The 18,141-nt window shown below is 46.3% G+C and overlaps 1 protein-coding gene across 1 annotated transcript in view; it reads right to left on the bottom strand.

Moving 5' to 3' along the window:
- The window catches only part of trip4 (thyroid hormone receptor interactor 4), a 55,131-nt gene that overhangs the window by 25,319 nt on the left and 11,671 nt on the right, over nt 1-18,141 (bottom strand). Inside the window, exon 12 of the mRNA XM_037448880.2 lies at nt 8,219-8,321. Coding sequence (XP_037304777.2) covers nt 8,219-8,321 — 103 coding nt within the window. The remainder of the gene's footprint in view (nt 1-8,218; nt 8,322-18,141) is intronic.

Raw genomic sequence — 18,141 nt, 5'->3', positions numbered from 1 at the left:
CTCCAACAGGTCTTAGGACGGAGACAAAGACAGAGGAGGGCGAAAAGACGGGAAAGAAAGAAGGGAACACAAAAGAAAACCCAACATAAGGGTCCGTCCACTAAGGAGAAACACCAAGATGTGTAAAATGGCGGTGGTGACATTTGCACGTCTGTTACCCGCATTTCACAAAGCACACGAAAAAAGCACGGAGATGAACTCCAGCCAGGAGTAGGCGCTGCTTTGTGCGTCTCGCCCAGAGGTGCCGTGGCTCTTACAACGCGAGAAGACACCGCGATGCGCTTTGCTGCTGTGAGAGGAGATGATCAGCGTTCAAACACTCCACTGAGGATGAATGCTTTGCACTTTATCAGCCTGAGGTAAGAATAAAAAAACTCTACTTACGATGGGCCAAAGCCTGGAAAAAATAAAAAATAAAAAAGCTTTTGGAGGTTTCTTTGTCCTCCCACTACGTTAAAAAAAAGGGGGAAATAATTTGCTTCCAAGGTTTTTTTAAAGCCACTGCGCCGAGTCCATGAAACAGACATTGCTCTCCTTGCTGCCCTTTCATCCACGGTACCTTCCTGAAGACTAAATCAGTTTTAACCTGCGGGCTGCAGACCTCTCAGGCATCAACACTGCAGTAACGTGGATATTCCTGACAAAGCTGGTCACACGTCTGCAGCAGCACCGATAGCGTGAAGACGCATAGCAACGCAAAGACACGTACACGCGATAATCGCATGCCATTAAATAACAAGTCAACAGATTCTGCAGAACGCGTTGCTATTCCTGCTGTAGACATGACACTGTGGAAAACACCGGCGCGCCAAATGCTGATTGACATGGGTTTTTTTGTAACGGTGACTGACGAAGTCAACCATGCCAAGTAGAGATAAGGAAGAATAAATCCATTTGTTACAACAAGCAGCGGTATCTTTGTGGCGACGGAGCGAGAAGTGACTTAAAACCTCAAACCATTTCATAATAGCCATCTTTTTGTCATTATTCTGTATCCAAGTTGGGTCATACTGGAGCTTTAGTTGAGGCTGAAGCAAACACCCAGTCATGCAGTCCTCTGGCACTGCATTCTGGGTACGGCCACTCCAAGGCGTACATTTCTGGCTGCACAGACCCTCGCAGACGCATGCGGAAAATTAAATTGTAGCCCGTCGCATGGGTGCAGAACGCATAAAAAGAAAAAGCAGATGAAAAGAAAAAAGCACAGTTTTCACAACAATACAGCAAAGCACTCTGTTACGGACTAACTGGGTTTCTGGTGAACGCGGCGGCGTGCAGTGTGAGTGTTGTCAGTGAATCTGTAAGGGCAAGCGCATCCAGCCTGGCAGAGTTTATTGCTCGGGGCTCCCTCTTGCCCCCCGCCCCCCATGCCTGTGTGCTCTGGTCTCTGCCTCGACAGCTCTCCCCTCCTCCTCTCCCCATTAACCGGCTGACAGATCAGTAATAAACACAGCCTGTCACCTTCAAGGCCTGCCTCTCATTTACTAAAGAACACATGAAACCCTGCTTTCTTGTTCCCCTCTCCATCCCTCCCTGTGCCTCTCTCCTCCCTTCATCCGCTGAGCTCATTGGAGCTGAAACCTGATTTTCTTTTTTTTTTTTGGGCCTTCAAGGCATAAAATTCTACTCTGCACCCAGATAGTCCGGGGGAAGAAAAAAAAGAAGAAAAAAAGACTGAATATGAAATGAAAAATCCATGAATAAATAATTTTTAAAAAAAGGACTTCCGTCGCTCTAACCTCTTTCTGTCTCCCAGCCGCGGATGACAGAGGAAGAGCGCAGGGGGAGAAATGAGAGAACATGAAAAAAAAAAAAAAAAAAAAAATCAGTACCGCCTCGGGAGAGAAGGTGGACGTCTGTCAGGTAATTGGCTCGCTCCATTTGCAATCCCACGGTGCCGCAATTTCACATAAAAAAACAAAAGCGGTAATCACAAGGTAACAGTGCGGCCGATGGGTTAGTGGAGGGACATTCAACGGCAATATATTGTGTTATTTCCATACGCGGTGCAACCTGAGGGACGAGAGCCATGCATATTGCAACAGCTAATAATGCATGCGATGAAGATGCAAATGATATTGAACGGGGGAGCCCGGAAGAGGCGACGTGCACCAGGCGCTCGACGTCGAATGCGTGACAAACGAATAAAGAGGATCAGCTACATGTGATGTATCCTCACGCGTCCCGTGGCACGTTGCTCTTACACAGGAACAAGTAAATATAGATTATTTTGCTCCGAGCGTTTCCCATGAGGCCGTTGAATATGTATTGTGCTGGAATTCAGCGGCCTGCATTTTTTAGCGGGAATCATGACTCTGTTGTTATTAGCGTCGCTGCTGTATTGCTCGTGTTTATGAGGCTTAGTGTTAGATACACATTCTGCAAATATCAGCCACATAACCATCCACTAATCATTAACTTGGTGACTTAAGTTAATTGTAGAAAATTCGACCAGAATTTGAGCTGTAGAATAATAGATTAGACATTATGATTATGATATATTATTATTGAATATCAAGAATATTTATCGCAGCAATTCTCCAATTACAACTCAATTAGACATTTTTTCATTGCCAGCCCCTCCAAGTCCAAAATGTCAATATTGTATTCATTCTGTGGTCATTGAGGTCTGTCACTAGCTGTTGACTCGACATTCACAATTCAAACTTCCTATCGCTGCTGCTTCACATTAAGAGCATTCAAATAGGCCAAGATCTGGAGGCTTTTATTGTGAAGCCGGTAAACATAACGCTGGTGTCATCAAAGTTCTCTGCAGGTCGATTTTGGAGGAGTGATTGCTGCTAGTATTGAACAGCACTCGCCTTTACCGTCGGTAACCCCAGATATCACCAAATCAACCAGCACTGAAACGTCTTGAGGCCATTAATGGCTGCATAAATTAAAATAAAGAGGTCTGTAATTAACCCGGCCCTTGTTTTCACTGAGCTCCACAATATATTCCTCAGCTTGATCACTTAAGCAATTTGTTTTTTCAGGTGAGAGCGACATTCAAATGGCAAAAAGAAAATGGAAAAACACTCCTTATGATGCATAAATTATTTTAAATGATATTGCTACCCAAAATAAGAACAGGCTTAGGCTGTCGATCTGTAATAGTAAAGGGATATCATCTACTATTCATTACACCAAGAGAAGCCTATATATTTACAAAACTGTGATACTGGAAGATTTGGATGACTACAAATGATTGTATATGTTGAAAAACATTGCTTTAAGTGAGGGAATACTCCAAAAAGTGTTTCCCATCAATACTTGGGCGTGGAAAACATTGCTGGTGCCCATTAGAAAAACGATTTTGGCGCCCTGGGCCTTTGGCGACCCTGCGGTCCTTTGAAATGACTCTGGTCCCCGGTGATTCTGAGATTATCTATATGTCACAGACTTACGTCGGTAGAGATGAAAAAGATCTCATCACGACCTGAAGCTGGAGTGGAATTTCTCATCTTAGTAATTATACCCATGACTTCCTTCCCCGGAGTTGTATCAAACCTCAGCAAAGAAAAAAGAAAGAAAAAAGAAGAGCTCCTTTGTATCTGCTGGAGAGCCATCAGAATGACTAATCTCTTACAGAGAAAGATAAGCCAATACTCGGGAAGCACTCACTGAATTCATATGTAATATCACTCGGGATGACCTTTTCAGCTCTAAAAGCTGTTAAAGGACATTCTGTTTTTGTTCCTACACTGGAAGAATCTTCGGAGAACAAATGCACCCTACAGGGCAGAATTCTTTTTTAAAAATCGTGATAACATTCTAGCCGTATCTACTAGTAGCCCCGTACTTTGAAGCCTGCTAAATTATCCAGAGATGGAACAAAAGGCATCAGATGCCTTGGAGCTTATCAGCCGCATTTGGAAAACGTGAACGCTTGCTTTTCTTTGTCTAATTCAGTGCGGCAGTCAGTTCCGTATGGGACTACTTTTTTTTTTTTTTCTTCTTCAGTTCATGCTGGTCGAGCACTCTTTAAACAAGGCTTTAAGCCATTTGATTCACTCACGGAACATTACTCCTCGTATCCACCCTTCATGCTTGGGAGCAATAGGATTTCAATTCTTTGGAGGCATCACGAGAGGAAGGTCAACCGAAATTCTCAGGTTACCTCATACCGCAGAGAGGGAGGGGCTGCCGTCGACCAATTCAAATGGGACCGGACGGTGTTTCAAAAAAAGAAAAAAGAAAAAATGGAATGCATTGAAAGTTCAGCTAAGAAAATTCTGTCTAAGATGACATAAGGGGCGTTGTGTTATGTGGGAAACTCCCTACCTCACCAGAGGAGTTGCCATCGCACATTCAAACATGTTTGGTGGCTAACTGTGGTTCCTCCAACAGGTTTGCGATTTAGCATAAGAGATTTAAATAATGAATCCCCCTCTGCTACTAAATAATGAACTACAGAGCGTAACCACCACAAACTAATGTAAACTAAATAAATAATTATGGTCTATAGACTTCTATTTTTCTAATTGTTTTTTTGTCTATCGACAGCCCTATCTAATTAATCGCACATTTTGTGCAAATTCATTAATCTCGGTTAATGAATGTTGTTGTTGTTGTTACAATGTTGTTTATATTGTTTGCTTTTCTTCTAAAGACTAAATCTTAAAAGTAATGAGTAATCGCTTTAGAGAGTGTGTATTTTACAACCACACACAAATTGACACACATTTGATCATCTCGGAGGCAGAATTCCACCGGGTTGAACTAGCGACTCTTCCTGCTGTCCTCGCGCACTTTGCTCTCAACTTAACGGCTTTGTTTAAGGTGCCAACAACGTCCCCACATTTAGCAGGACGTTTTCAAACCACGGTCTTTTAGGGACGCAGTGGTGGTCCATCTGCAGACTGAGTAACGTTAGATGTTGAGATGGAAGTAGCCCAGCAGCTAGCTTAGCCTAGCAGCTAGCTTAGCCTATAGCAGTGCGTCAAGTGGTCCGTTTGACATTCACCCCCCTTCTGTTTGACGCATGGAGTAATTCCTCAGCATTGTTCTTTGCTGTATGTTGCGCCTCTGTTTTACTTACAATGAAAAAAAAAGAAAAAAGTAAAGTAAACCGGAAGTAAACAAAAAAAAATGTCGCTGCATTAATCTGGCCAAACTAATCGGATAGATTAACGCATTGATGTTGACAGCCCTAGTTTTTACCTTTAGGATCAAATGAAAGGGTGCTGGTATTTTGGCCCGTTTACCGGAAAAGGAAGAAACTATTCATTCAGCTCTGGGTGGAGAGCGAGTTTAGTTTGTCGTTTAACATCAGAGCCAAAATGAAGAAAAGGGTTTGGCGGTTTCACTTTTACGACGGGGCTGCGCACACAGCGAGTCACGTGACACGGAGGATGTCAGGATATTTAAAAGCATACGGCGAGCACAGGCCCGGCTATAAGGAGAAGAAAAAGGAAAACGTGGATTCATGTCAGGGAGCCAAATAGCTTTCAACACATCCACACTGACCTTCAGCTCACGCAGAAGCTTACACACACACACACACACACACACACACACCCACATCGATACAAATGTTCACAGGATGTGACCATAAACCATAATGCACATCCCTTATTACAGGGAGTGAGCCTTGGCTGCATGCCATTTTAAATGTCACAGACTCCACGGGGTAATAACTGATCAACCTGCGTCGAGCACAGCCTAACATATTACCCACAAAGCCAACTGTAAAACTGACTGGAGCGAGAGAGAGAGAGAGAGAGAGAGACGCCATCACTTTATCGGATAATTGCCGAAAGCTCCCAATAATGATCATCCATACGTGGGTGTGCTCTGCTTCCTCGCCATAACGTGCCGTGTGGCCGCACAGCCGGGGGAAGCAGAGCGTCTGCTCGAACTGCCGACCCTACAAGAGGAAAAAACCGCCGGCGAGACGGCTGCAAACGATCAAGCGCAACATGCAAAAGAGCCAAAGTGAGAGGAGAGAAAAAAAAAAAAACCTCTCTATCAAAGCACTTATCCCAAAATGTATTTTTCTTCACTGATGGCGAACAGATTAACAACGAATGAAATAAAAGTAATACCCACTTTAACGGATGGGGATTATAGCAGTTATGTCCCCTATGTTTATCTTAAATTGACCCCGGGAAGAGTAATAGTTGCCACGGTAACAGCTAGTGGGGATGTTAATAAATAAATAAATAAAGCCTGGACAAATATTCCTGCCAACATTTTCGACGGGATATTTTGCAACATCGAGGCCAGTTCGTCCGTCACCTTCTAATAGTCTTCAAAAAGACGCCCTACTTTTCCACAACATGACTGCAGGATTTTCTTGGTTGAAAGAATAAACCTCAGTAGCCACAAAAGTGTTTTTTTCTTTTTACGACACACAACATGAATGTTTAACAAGAAACAACAATTGTGCACGTTATGTAATGAAGCCGCGAGTCGGCTGGGAGGCGGAGGCACTGCAGCTTCCCTCCCCCCCCCTCCCGCTCATTCCGATGAGGCATGAGATGGCGGGCAACACCAGCGACAAGAGGATCTTGTCGCTGTAAGCTGCTGGGGGAGCAAAAAATACTCGTGCTAAGCCCCCCCCCCCCCCCCCCCCCCCCCCCCCCTCCCCTCCCTCCCCCCCCTTCCCCCCCCCTCCCCTCCCTCCCCCCCCTTCCCCCCCGAGTAAGATGAGCAGCAATGCCTTGACCCGTGAGATGCAGCGGGAATTGAGGTGGAAGAGAGGGCGAGAGGAGGGGAAACGCTAGCCGGGGACCGAAGAGCGAGACGGGCTGGACTGTGCGGGTCCGGCGGGTTGGCAAAACCGCTCCAAATACCCCGGCTAATGCGTACGGCATCGATCAACGGAATGCAAAACTGTTCACATGCAGAGAATGAAGAAAGGTGACAGGAATTATAAACGCAGATACGTATTACCCACAATCTATGAGATACCAAAAAGCATTTCCAAGGTTCTTAAAGGACCCGTTACTGTTACTGTATTTAAGCTCCCGTGTTGTTAAAGTTTTGATATTAACTCATTTGGTTTAACTACTTACTAAACGGCGGTGTGATGTACGATTGCGTCGTACCATTGCATCTCATAGCGAGTTATGACACTAGTTCATAATAAAAGTGGTATGATGTTTTTGTAGATGATGTAAAGGCTCACCTAAACTAAAACAGGGTGTGAAAAGCCTGACCCGAGTGTGTTCTTTAGAAAAATCTGCACATTCGTCCCTCCTTAGAGAGACGTGAGTGATCACAACTGCAGTGGAAAAGAAAAACGCCGCAGTTACTGTAAAAATTAATAATAAAGACTATTAATGCTGAACAATTTCCAAGGGGGGAGGTTAAACAGAGCCATATTCATTTCACCGGCGAGAGGAAAGTAAGATGATTCATGAAAGCACTCGCTACTGTAGGTCTAAATAATGTAAGCCCAGATTCCCCCACAGCGATCCGTGCTTACGACAGCAAGCCCGCCCGGAACGACGCGTCAGCATGTTTCACCGGGTCGAGCCTTTCATTCGACACCATGCTAAACGCAGTTAGGATGAAATGAATTACCCATTAAAAAGACAGAGAGGAAGACGTGAACCACATAAAGAGGGTCTTCTGAAATCGTCTGTATCAGTGTTCAAACTCAACGCGCTCCTGGAGAAAGTCCGTGACAACAAGCGCTCCGTTTGATGCTTCATCACCGGTCGTGCATTGCACTAAACCTCTAAAAATCTTATCCCCATATTCACACAAATGGGGAGTTAATAAAAACACAGCTCCGGCTCCGTTTCGCCCCTCACATCCATCAATCTAGAAAGATGTGAGGCACAGCTGCACAAGCACTCCACTACAAGTCTTCAGGGGTTTTGAAATATTAACAAAAGAGCTCGCAGGTACTCGCAGGTTTTGCAGCAGCAGCTACAGCGGCGGAGGGAAATGTGTGTTTGAGTCACACAATACAGCAACAGCATCGCGCATCCAGGACCGGCTCGTCCCCCGGGCAACCTGAAAGCCCGTCCACAGATGGCTGCCTGCACGTGTGTGTGTGTGTGTGTGTGTGTGTGAACAAGTTGTTTGTTTCATTCGGTTTTATTAATGAACATGTGGCCCCGGCATTATTGTTCTTCTGCAGGTCCATTTGTGCATCCAAATACAGGGAGCACAAAAAAAGAAAGAAAAAAAAAGAAGACAGAATAATGCGGAGGCTAATTTCATCCATTTTCATTTCTCCTCACATGAAAGGAGGTGGACTTACAGATCTTGTGCTTTCCTTTCATGGGGAATTTCACCAGCAGCTCCTGGGGGTTGGTGCAGATGAAGACAAATGGCGAAGCGGACTCCTCACAGGTATCGGGGAGCTGCAGGAGGAGATAGAGGAGCAGTTTAGCACCATCTTGCACAGAACTAGCACGGCTGGATTGGGCCCAGTGAATCTTTCTGGGATTATGAATCATTCAGTGGTTCTCTTGTTTATGCGCCGGCATCAAGCGAAATCTCCTCCAATGTGCGCCTGATGTAACACCTCGCGCCCCGACAGCAACCGATAGTTATGAGTCTCTCCGGGTTTTCTGCTCTGTAATTGCACAACTAATGATGCAGCTGCTAATTAGAGCTGTTGTTACGCCACTTCGCGCAGCGAAGACGAGACGAAATCCATCAGATATCCACTACTGACGAGACTCGCACGGAGAAGATCACGAAGGGCCACATGTGCGGCGTTCCCGCGTTTGTCTAGTAAACACACACACACACACACACACAACTGTTGACTTGCAACGTGTCATCATTTATTAAAAGCATCCCTCGGAAGCCACCGAGAGACATCACATTCAACCATATCCATGACACATTTATGCACGCGGCGTGCCACGCCATGCCTCAGCGCCGGTGACGGTGAGGGGATGTTTTACAGCACATAATTGACAGCTGCATCCCCCCCCCCCCGCCACCTCCAACTCCCCCCCCCCCGCCCCCTCCTGCGTTATTGATTGGTCTCTCAGGTGAGAGTATGGAATCGACTGACACAGTGACAAAGGAGTCATCTTTCCCATCACCGGGCGGCCGGCGCGGCTCTCGCCTCATCCAATTTCCTCCGGCGCTATCGGATAGAGCCTGTGATTGCATCTAGCCGGCCGGGAAGCGGCTTCTCTTCGTGACAGCAGGCTTCCCCCCCCCCCCTTCTCTCCTCTCCTCCTCCGGCTGCCCACGGCCTCTTCGTCGCACTCTCCGTCTCCCTCAAAAAGGAGCACCGATGGTTGTGACAAATTTGGGGCTTTTAAGGCAAATCAGCAACGTCCGTGCGGTTTCCCCCCCTCCCCCCAGACTCGAGAGCAAATTCACCGGCGAGCGATGAAATATGTAAACACTCGCGAGTTGTTAGGCCTCGATGGGGGACCTCGCGAGAGCTCCCCCCCCCCCCCCCTCCAAAACGCCGATTGCTCCCAGTCAGAGGTGGAAAGAAATTCCCCCGCCGGCTGGAGGCCGTGTGAGTTTTAAAATCTGGGTTAAAAAGAGATGAAGGTCGGCAGGCCGGGAAGAGCGTCGCCATGCGATAACGCTGGCAAAGGTTGGTGTTATTTCTTATCGGGATCCAATCCTACAAAAAGCTTTTTGTCTCCCAACGTTTTGTTTAAAAATAATCGGCGTTTCTGTTTACATTCCGTGTCTCATCTGGCACATTCTTTATTAGTATTCAGATCATTTTTAAAGCCATTTATGAAGCTACTCTTTGTGTTTTATGACATTTTGCACTTTAACATGAGCTCTGAGGCTCAAATTAGGAAACTAGCATTGTTTAGTAATTAGTCACTGGCAATTTCTCAATTGTCAGATTGATAAACACTGAAAACTCTTTTTTCATTTGTAACAGAGCTTAATTAGTCCCAAAAAACACATTAATGAGGCCACACGCCGTTGAAGTGGATGACATTATTTCATGATGGTATTATTTCGTGGTGATGAGCGTGGCAGCTGCTATTTTTGTCTACGGTAAGAAACATTGACTCAGAAAATCACCACAATACACACAACACTTTTTTGGTTATCAACAGGAAAACCACTAACACACTGGAACAATTTATACCAATAGATTTAGAAAAGACGAATGGCTTCTTTTAGTTTGACCTCAAAATGACCTCAGACCGCCATCGTGTTCAGGGACATGTGTGGTTTACCTGTAAACTGATTAGTTTGTAATGTCGTTCCAAATGCGACAGTGGGGTAATCGGATCATGCTCCATGCAGACCAGAGGTTCAAAATAAATAAATACTAAAACGATAGCAATAGTCGCACCGATGGGTGTTATCTACATATTTTCAAATTTGAAAACTGACTTTTGTTATGGAGCAAAAAAGGACTACAGTCGTTGTACAACGAGAATAAAATAACATTTAAAGCTTGTAAAACTGAATAAAGGAATATCCATCAAATGATTTATGCAGCCAGTGTGCATTTTTGGAATTGCACATTCCAAATTCACTTCCTGCCTGTCAGAGCTCGTGCGTGTATGACTTCAACCCCCCCGGCAGGAGAATTCTGAAACGTTGGTGCAAGTAATTTCAAAAGGAAACATGTGAAAGAAAAACCGACGAATGAAAAGCCGCCACCTAAACAGCTCAATGGTACGAAATCATGTCTGAAAGGGGGCGAGTGCTAGTGGTTTACCTGAACATTAAGGCAAAAGCACATTTAAAAAAAAAAAAAAAGAAATTGGTGAACTCTTGAATGCCGTGATGAGACTATTCCTGTGAGCCGGTGATGAAAGAAGTGCTGGTAAAAGAAGACGTTTCTTAAAGCCACTAATCACAAGCAGTGATTAAAAGTGTGAATAAGAGATGATTTAAAAAAAGGAACCAAAGTGAAGCACTTCCCGCAAAAGAGAAATCGAGCCTCATCTGAGATCATTAAATGAAACCTCTCGGCACACAAGATGGCTGTAATGTCTGAGGCGCTCCGGGAGACAAAATGGTGGTGGTCCCCCCGCTAAAACCGGATGAAATGAGTGTGTGTGTGTGTGTGTGTGTGTGTGTGGCTGCAGCCAGTTTTCTGTGTGTGCTCACGTGAAACGGGCGCTCGCCTCTTCCATCCAGCCATTAGCTAATTAGCATTTAAAGCTGTTGAATGTGCTGCTTTGCCTCAATAACCCCCTCCCAACCTAATTGTTTCCATTCCACGTAAATCAAAAGGGCATGAAACATTGCAGTCGTGTGACAAGCAGCGTTTGGTAAAGCTTCATTCATCAGGAAGGATCTAATGTACTCGGGAGTGGGACCCGCTTGACAAACGCAATTAAACGCCGAGCTCGTTGAGGAACGCAGGAGGCGAATTAAGAAAGTGTCGAGTGGAATTACCTTGGAAACACCGCAGGTGAGAACGAACGTCGATCCGAGTCATTAGTGAGCAGTCATGGTCCGTTTTGCAGCCCAAGGTGCATTCTGGGTAGCAACGTGAGATCCCGAGTGTTGCGGTGTGACAGGTGCATTAAAGAAAACACGTTGGACACGGTGCTGCCGCGTTCTGTCAGTCACCTGGTTGGTCCACTCGGACGAACCAATGGTGAATCAATGGTTGCACTGGGAGGGGTCACCAGTAGTTCAGCTACAACACCTCAGCGATACGCTAAATGTGGGCAGGAAGCAGCTTGTAATGTACCGTACGGACGCTAAAAAGCGGTGTTGATGGTCTCATACGGACACCAACAACCTGAATGTGCACATTTACCAAGACGTGCCCTTCTTTCGCTTGTAGACAGTTCAAATATTTTGTGCTGCATCAACTCTTCCGGGCCAGAGGATAGAGAAGCGGTACAAGTGCACAAGCGACTTAAAGCACGGCATCATTTTGTTTGTGCAGACTTTGTTTCTACGTGCCGAGACGAGTTCAGGAGGCGACGCGCCGTAAACAAGTAAAACTCTGAATATTACAATGACAGCTAAAAGAAAATCCTAGCGGCTGCTCCTTCAGAGGCCGAACAACTCAATAAACCGCCCACCATTTAATTTGCTGGGATCCAGCCAGAGGGGATTCAACATAAAACCAACTGCAATAACGTGAAATTAACAAGTTCACTGGAGAAAGTGGAAATGGGCTGGCGGGGGCCGAGGCTGCTGGAAGTTTGCCTTTGGCTCAGGGAAATAGCCATGCCCCCCCCCCCCCCCCCCCCGAGGCGGGGGGGAGGGCGCCGCGGTCCTTCTTACCACGCTCCCCCCCCCGCGCCACCACAACAAAGTACTCAGGGGCGTCCACTTCTCGACCCGCTTCCCTTCTCCAACGCTTCATCTGCCTTCCATGTACTCTTCTCTTTTCTCTCTTTTTTTCCCCCAAAAATACAGAGAGTTCCTCCCAACGTTTGATGAACACAGAATCCATCTTACTAAATCCCAAATAGGACGGAGCCAGGGTTCGACAGCGGGGAACACAAACCTCTGAGAACGTCAAAGGAACTCGACAAGCCAACACTGTTCCCCCCCCCTCCCTCCACTCGCTCTCTCTCTCTCTCTCTCTACAATGTCTCTCGCCCTCTCTCTCTCTCTCTCTGGCTCTTTTCAGCTGCTGTCGGCAATTAAGGGCAGCAGAGACAAGTAATCTCCTTCTGGGCGACAGGGCCAGACCAGAACAGGCATTTGGAGTGGGGCTGTGCAGTCGGGGAGGGGGTTGGGAGGGGGACGGGGGGGGTTGGGGGGGTCTGGAGGACGGCGAGCCCCGGCCCCAGCCTCGGCTCCAGCCCAGGCCGTGCTTGGCTGCACTCAATCTCAGCCCAATAAAAAGCCCTTCATTGGCAGGGTGCAACTGAGCCAGACGGGCTGGGAGCATGTGGCTTTAAAAAAAAAAATAATAATAATAATAAAAAAAAAAACGAGGAGGAGGATGGAATAAGGAGGGGGAAGGGGTTTGGGGCAAAAGATGAGGAATATGATTTGGGTCGAGAGACGGACAATTGAGTATAAGGAGAAAACCGGTTCTGACGGATCCCACGGGTTCTTCCCAGAAGAGAACGTTTGTTTCACCCGGCATGGGGGGGGGGGGGGGGGGGGGGGAAACCATAATGGGAGGCGTGTGCGGACGCCGATCGCCGGCCGGCGGTTCTCTAATCCGCCTCGGATCAGCGGGACCACGCAGGCCACTGTGCTGCGTAAACGGGATTCACCGCGACGCCATCGACTTCCTGGAAACCAGAAAGGTCGTCGTCGCCGCACGTCATTATGAGTCAATTAGCTTTGTTTACTGATCCTTTCCATTGATCTTTTACTTGTCGAGTGCACGGCTGCGTGCATGTCATCCAATATTCAGCTCACGTCGTGTGGAAAAGTTGTGACGTGATATGGGCCCCCGCAAACAGATCGTTTGTGCATTTTCCGAATGGTTTGTTCTAATTCCAGGGTTTGATATCTGCGTGTTGATGGTGTTCGATGTCAGCGTCCTCCCCAGTCTTCTTGATTTCCACCCGTCTGCTTTTAAAACGCTCCAGTGCAAACTTACTCCTCCATCTGTTTCACATCAAAAGGCCTTCCAGCAGTTCACGACAAATAATCTTTTCACGTCACATTTACTTTGAAACATCTGCAGGAAGTGTTGAGTTACATTAAGAGCAGCTTAACATCACGAAGGAAGGCAGGAAACGGCGTGAACAGCGTTTTTTTCCTGTTCGAAAGGGAAAATGAGCAGCAGCAGGAAGCGGAAAATATCTGTGTGTTGTTTTTCTGGTGGCAGCCGCGGCATTAAAAGGTACATTCTATTATTAACACATGCCACTACAGCACATGTAGGCATAGCACTTGTAGTGTGTATCGGGTCAAAAATGGCCCCCGCGCGACAGCAAGATTAATTTTTATTATGGAAATACTTATTTCTTTATTCATTTAAATCTAAAACAACATTTTTTTAATCACTGGCAGCGGAGACATTCCCGTGGTCACGTCGGGACGCCTTTAACGGGAAGCGAAAATGCGCAAACACGCGAGCGGACCCGGGCTTCAGGTCACACTCGTCCTCCCGAACAGCCGGCGGCGCCCGCTCCGTCCCTTTGGTTTGGAGCTCAAGGCTCGCCGCGATTAAGCATTCAACGCGCTCCTTCACCTGCGGAAATCAACCGGTGTCAAGTTTGAAGAGCGGACATTAATTATCCAACGAGTGCCCCGACGCCGGCTACCGAATTCTTTACATTATTAATATCCCAGACACAGCGAGAGACGTGTCTCATTATGAGAGCCTCGGCACCGGGGGGTTCGGGTTCCCAATTACCGCCGCGGCTTGGAGAAAAAGAAAAAAAAATAAAGTGCTCTCTGTAAGTCACAATTTACAACAGTATAAGTATTTGTGATTGATCAAAAAAGTACGAGTCAAAAAACAAAAAAACAATGTAAGTTTGCACTTTGAAATGAGTGACAAGAGACATTTGTCTTTTTTGGATCAAACAATCACTTGCAAGTGGGGAATCTCACAGGAATAACTGATATTACCCAAAATGCCTCTGTGCACTTGATGTGTAGCAACTCTGTGTGTCAGCAATTGAGCAATTATTGTCTTCGTGTAAAAGGACTTGAAGCTGCCACCAACCCACTGTTCAAAATTCCACGGGTGCCGTGAGGCCACAGAGGCATTAACTTAATGCTCCTGCTCCGCTCCGCCTCTTAACCATGAACATTCAGCTCTTTGGTCGTTGGGACAGACGGCGAGTCACACGTTAGCTTCTCAGCTAGCAGCGGTGCTGACAGGTGGAGTGAAGTTCATGTGTTTTTGCAGACTTCCTCGCTCAGCTCGGTTCCACTTTCACAGCCTCGTTTATGACTTCACCTCCTGCAGTGGCCCTCGGGCGAGAACAAAACAAGCCTCACAACAGTCACATTTCTTCCTCTTTTTTTTTTTTTTTTTAAAAGACTCAGCGGGCTAAACCACTGGAACTTTCCAAGGCAAAAGGTTTCCTCTCGCACTCACAGTTAAGCTTCTGTAGGTCGAGAGTTGGAAAAATGAAAAAAAAAAAAACACCTAAAAAGGTTTCTAATGTGCGGCAGCATTTTTCAACAGAGAGCAGAGGGGGAGGAAATATTACACAATGTTAAATGAATTGGTTCAGACATTATAAACATGGGGGGGAAAAAAAAGGTAGATTCTACTTTCATACTCGAGTTTTTAAGTATCTGACAAATAGACCGCAATTTACAGAGAATCACTCAGTCAGACCATTCTACTTAGCGCGCACACACACACACACACACACACACACGAGAACCCGAGGAGACAGTTGCCATGTCTGCTTACAGACTTAAGCTTCAAAAGAAAAGTTCCGGGGGAATCTGAGGCATTAAAACGACTTTCGTTTCATCACAATCTTCTTTTAATCGATGCCACAAATCCGGCTCCCCTTTCACACAGGTGCTGCCAGCGGAGAGGCTCGTATTTTAAAGGGCCGATACGAAGCCGCTCCAACGCCGCCATTTGATTTCAGAACGCGGAGATCGAGGAGGACCGGGCAGTAAATGAACGCGTCCGGCTCATAAAAAAAAAGGTGAATATTTGCTTTGATATTCTGACGCTGGGGCACAAACAACCCCCCCCCCTCCCCCTCCCCGAATCCCCCTCCTTCCCATCTGTGTCCATTTAGCCTCGGAGGGAAATAACCGTCTCTTCCCTCCATCTTCCAACTGGCAATGAGCAGGGCTTGAGAAAGCAGCACGGAAGGAAGCCTGTCCCTTGATTATAATCAAAGTTTCAGGTGTCCTCTGGCTCCTCCCCCCCCCCGGATTAGTGCTACAGCGTACAATAGATAAGATGCTTTTACACGTCCCCTTTCATTTATACCTTTCACTGTATTTGCGAGCTTATGCTGCGTTTTATTCTATGGATAAACGTGGCAATAACACGGTCCTGAGCGGCCTCTGGACCACGAAGCCAGCCGCCGATTCCCAACTTTCATTTGAACCCGACGACTGTCGAGTTAAAGAAATCAAGCAAAATCTCTTTGAACTACAGTCCGACTCGCACGGCTTCGGGGGAAATGTTATCACTGCCAACACCATTGGACAGCAGTCAATACCGCTTCTTCGTTCTACACATCAAACGTAATAAGGAGAGCGGGGTTGGAGGGGGGGGGGGGGGGAACTGCTTAGTTTTCTCTCCATATTTACCAACAGCAGAGACTTACATTTTATTTTATTACGATTTTGGACAAAATCTTGAAAAGATGTTGGTTAATGTTCTTATTTTGTCTTCAACGTTTAAACGTCCCACAGCTCTTTTTAAGCTTGTGTTGAGGGGGGGGGGGGGGTGACTCGGTTGCTTTTGGACGATTCCAATATTATTACAGCGACGCCTGGACCCAGAATGATTGATGAGACTAATCAACCTTTTAATTCAGATAGAATAAATATGTTCCTTTCTACGGCCTGACCAAAGACGGGAGTACACGGCGCGCTAAAACGCATATGAAATAAAAAAACAGCACAGTATAGTTAAAAAAAAACATGTGAAATGCCAGAAATATAGAGTAATTATGCTGAATCTTTTTCTCGCTTCACTGACCACAAGAAATTTGAGAGGGAACGAAAATGATGTTGCATGTAAATCACTCTCTCACACACACACACACACACACACACACACAGTGAGGAAAATAGTGGAATCTTTCAGACTGCAAATTCCTTATTGATTCTTGTTGCCAATATTTTTAACGACTCAATATACATTTAAAAGGAAACCATTTGCAAACTGAAACATTTCTTATTAACGAGTGCGCTCCTCTGTAAATAATCAGTCGTAACTTAGAATGAAGCGTGTCTCACGGCACCACAGAAGAAGCGCGTCGTACTTCGTGTCCATTGCAATGAATCACTAGGAGGAACCCCGGTGCATATGGGCCGGGCCGGGAACTCCCAGCTTCTCTCGGGCACGTGTCGCTGGAGCCTCGTTGAAAATAATGATCGCGCTCCTCCTGCCATTAAAAATCGACAGCAGCTCAAACCGAGGCACACTCCCCCCAATTAGGACATTAGGCGAGTGGGACTTAACGACGCTCGTCCACCGAAGACCAACCGCAACGTTCAGCTCATCGTCGAGTGTGACGAAGCGGTCCGGTATATGAACACATCAGTCACCCGAGACCCAAAAAAATAATGGGTTGTTCTGACGAATACAACGGTTGTGACAAAGTGGTGCACCACTGGCACATCTGCTCAGCAGGGCCGAGAGCCTCCTTCGTGGGAAGCAATGGCGAGCGAGTGGCTTCCACCAGATCGAGCGTAATGAAATGTGTTCAAATGATTCATTAACACCAAAAGTGTTATTTTTCAAAATATGTATTTACTACATATAAAAATGAAACAGATGAAGTCCATTCATTATTTACTCGATGTGCATGTTTTTGTGTTTCACAGAAACAACTGAATATTTATTGATTTAGTTTAGTTTGTTTTTTCACCTCGCTGTTATTTTCGTTTTCATATTAATCTAATCCATGAAGATCTGAGGCTCCACTGAGAACTTTGATCGCTGCTCTCTCTGCTGTTTTCTCCATCTTCTCTCAGAGCGGCATGTTTCATTTCAATTGGAAGCTGGTCGAGTGCAGAACGAGTGTTTCCTGTTGCCACTGGGGTGCCATTGAGTTGCCACAGAGTTGCCAGTGCCAACCATCATCAGTTGCCACAGACTTGCCAGTGCGAACAAGGAGGATCTCGCCCGTCTCTCCAGCTTTTAGAGGGAAGAAAAAAGAAGAAATAAAAACTTCATTGGTGATAAAATTCGATTCCATCTGGTATTTTCCACGCCCGTGTTTGCTACCAGTTTACAAGTCAGAGGATTCTTAAAGGCGAAAGCACTCTTCAAAAAAAAAAAGGCATTTCAAACACTTGATGCCCACGACAACAGCTGGCGGCGGCGAGCCAACAGCTTGTGGACCCAACCTCTTGAAAGATCCCCTTAATGCGTTTCACCAAACAGATGTACGGAGACTCTAGTTACAAAGTCTCGTTCCATTCCGGGAGGCTAAAAGGAACGCCGGAGTTATTCCCAGCACAACTCCGATCGGAGCTGACAAACTGCGCCAGCTCTCCGCCATCAATGTTTGAGGCAGCAATCAGCACCTCTGCGTCATTATCTTGCTTTGGGAAAACAAAGAAATGCTCCCGTGAGCTGGAACGGAGGAACGGGTCCAACAGCAGTGAGATGCAAACCACTCACGCTCATTG

The sequence above is a fragment of the Pungitius pungitius genome, chromosome 4 (assembly GCF_949316345.1).
Source record: "Pungitius pungitius chromosome 4, fPunPun2.1, whole genome shotgun sequence".
NCBI classification, from domain to species: domain Eukaryota; kingdom Metazoa; phylum Chordata; class Actinopteri; order Perciformes; family Gasterosteidae; genus Pungitius; species Pungitius pungitius.
This window is presented reverse-complemented; position numbering and strand designations above follow the sequence as displayed.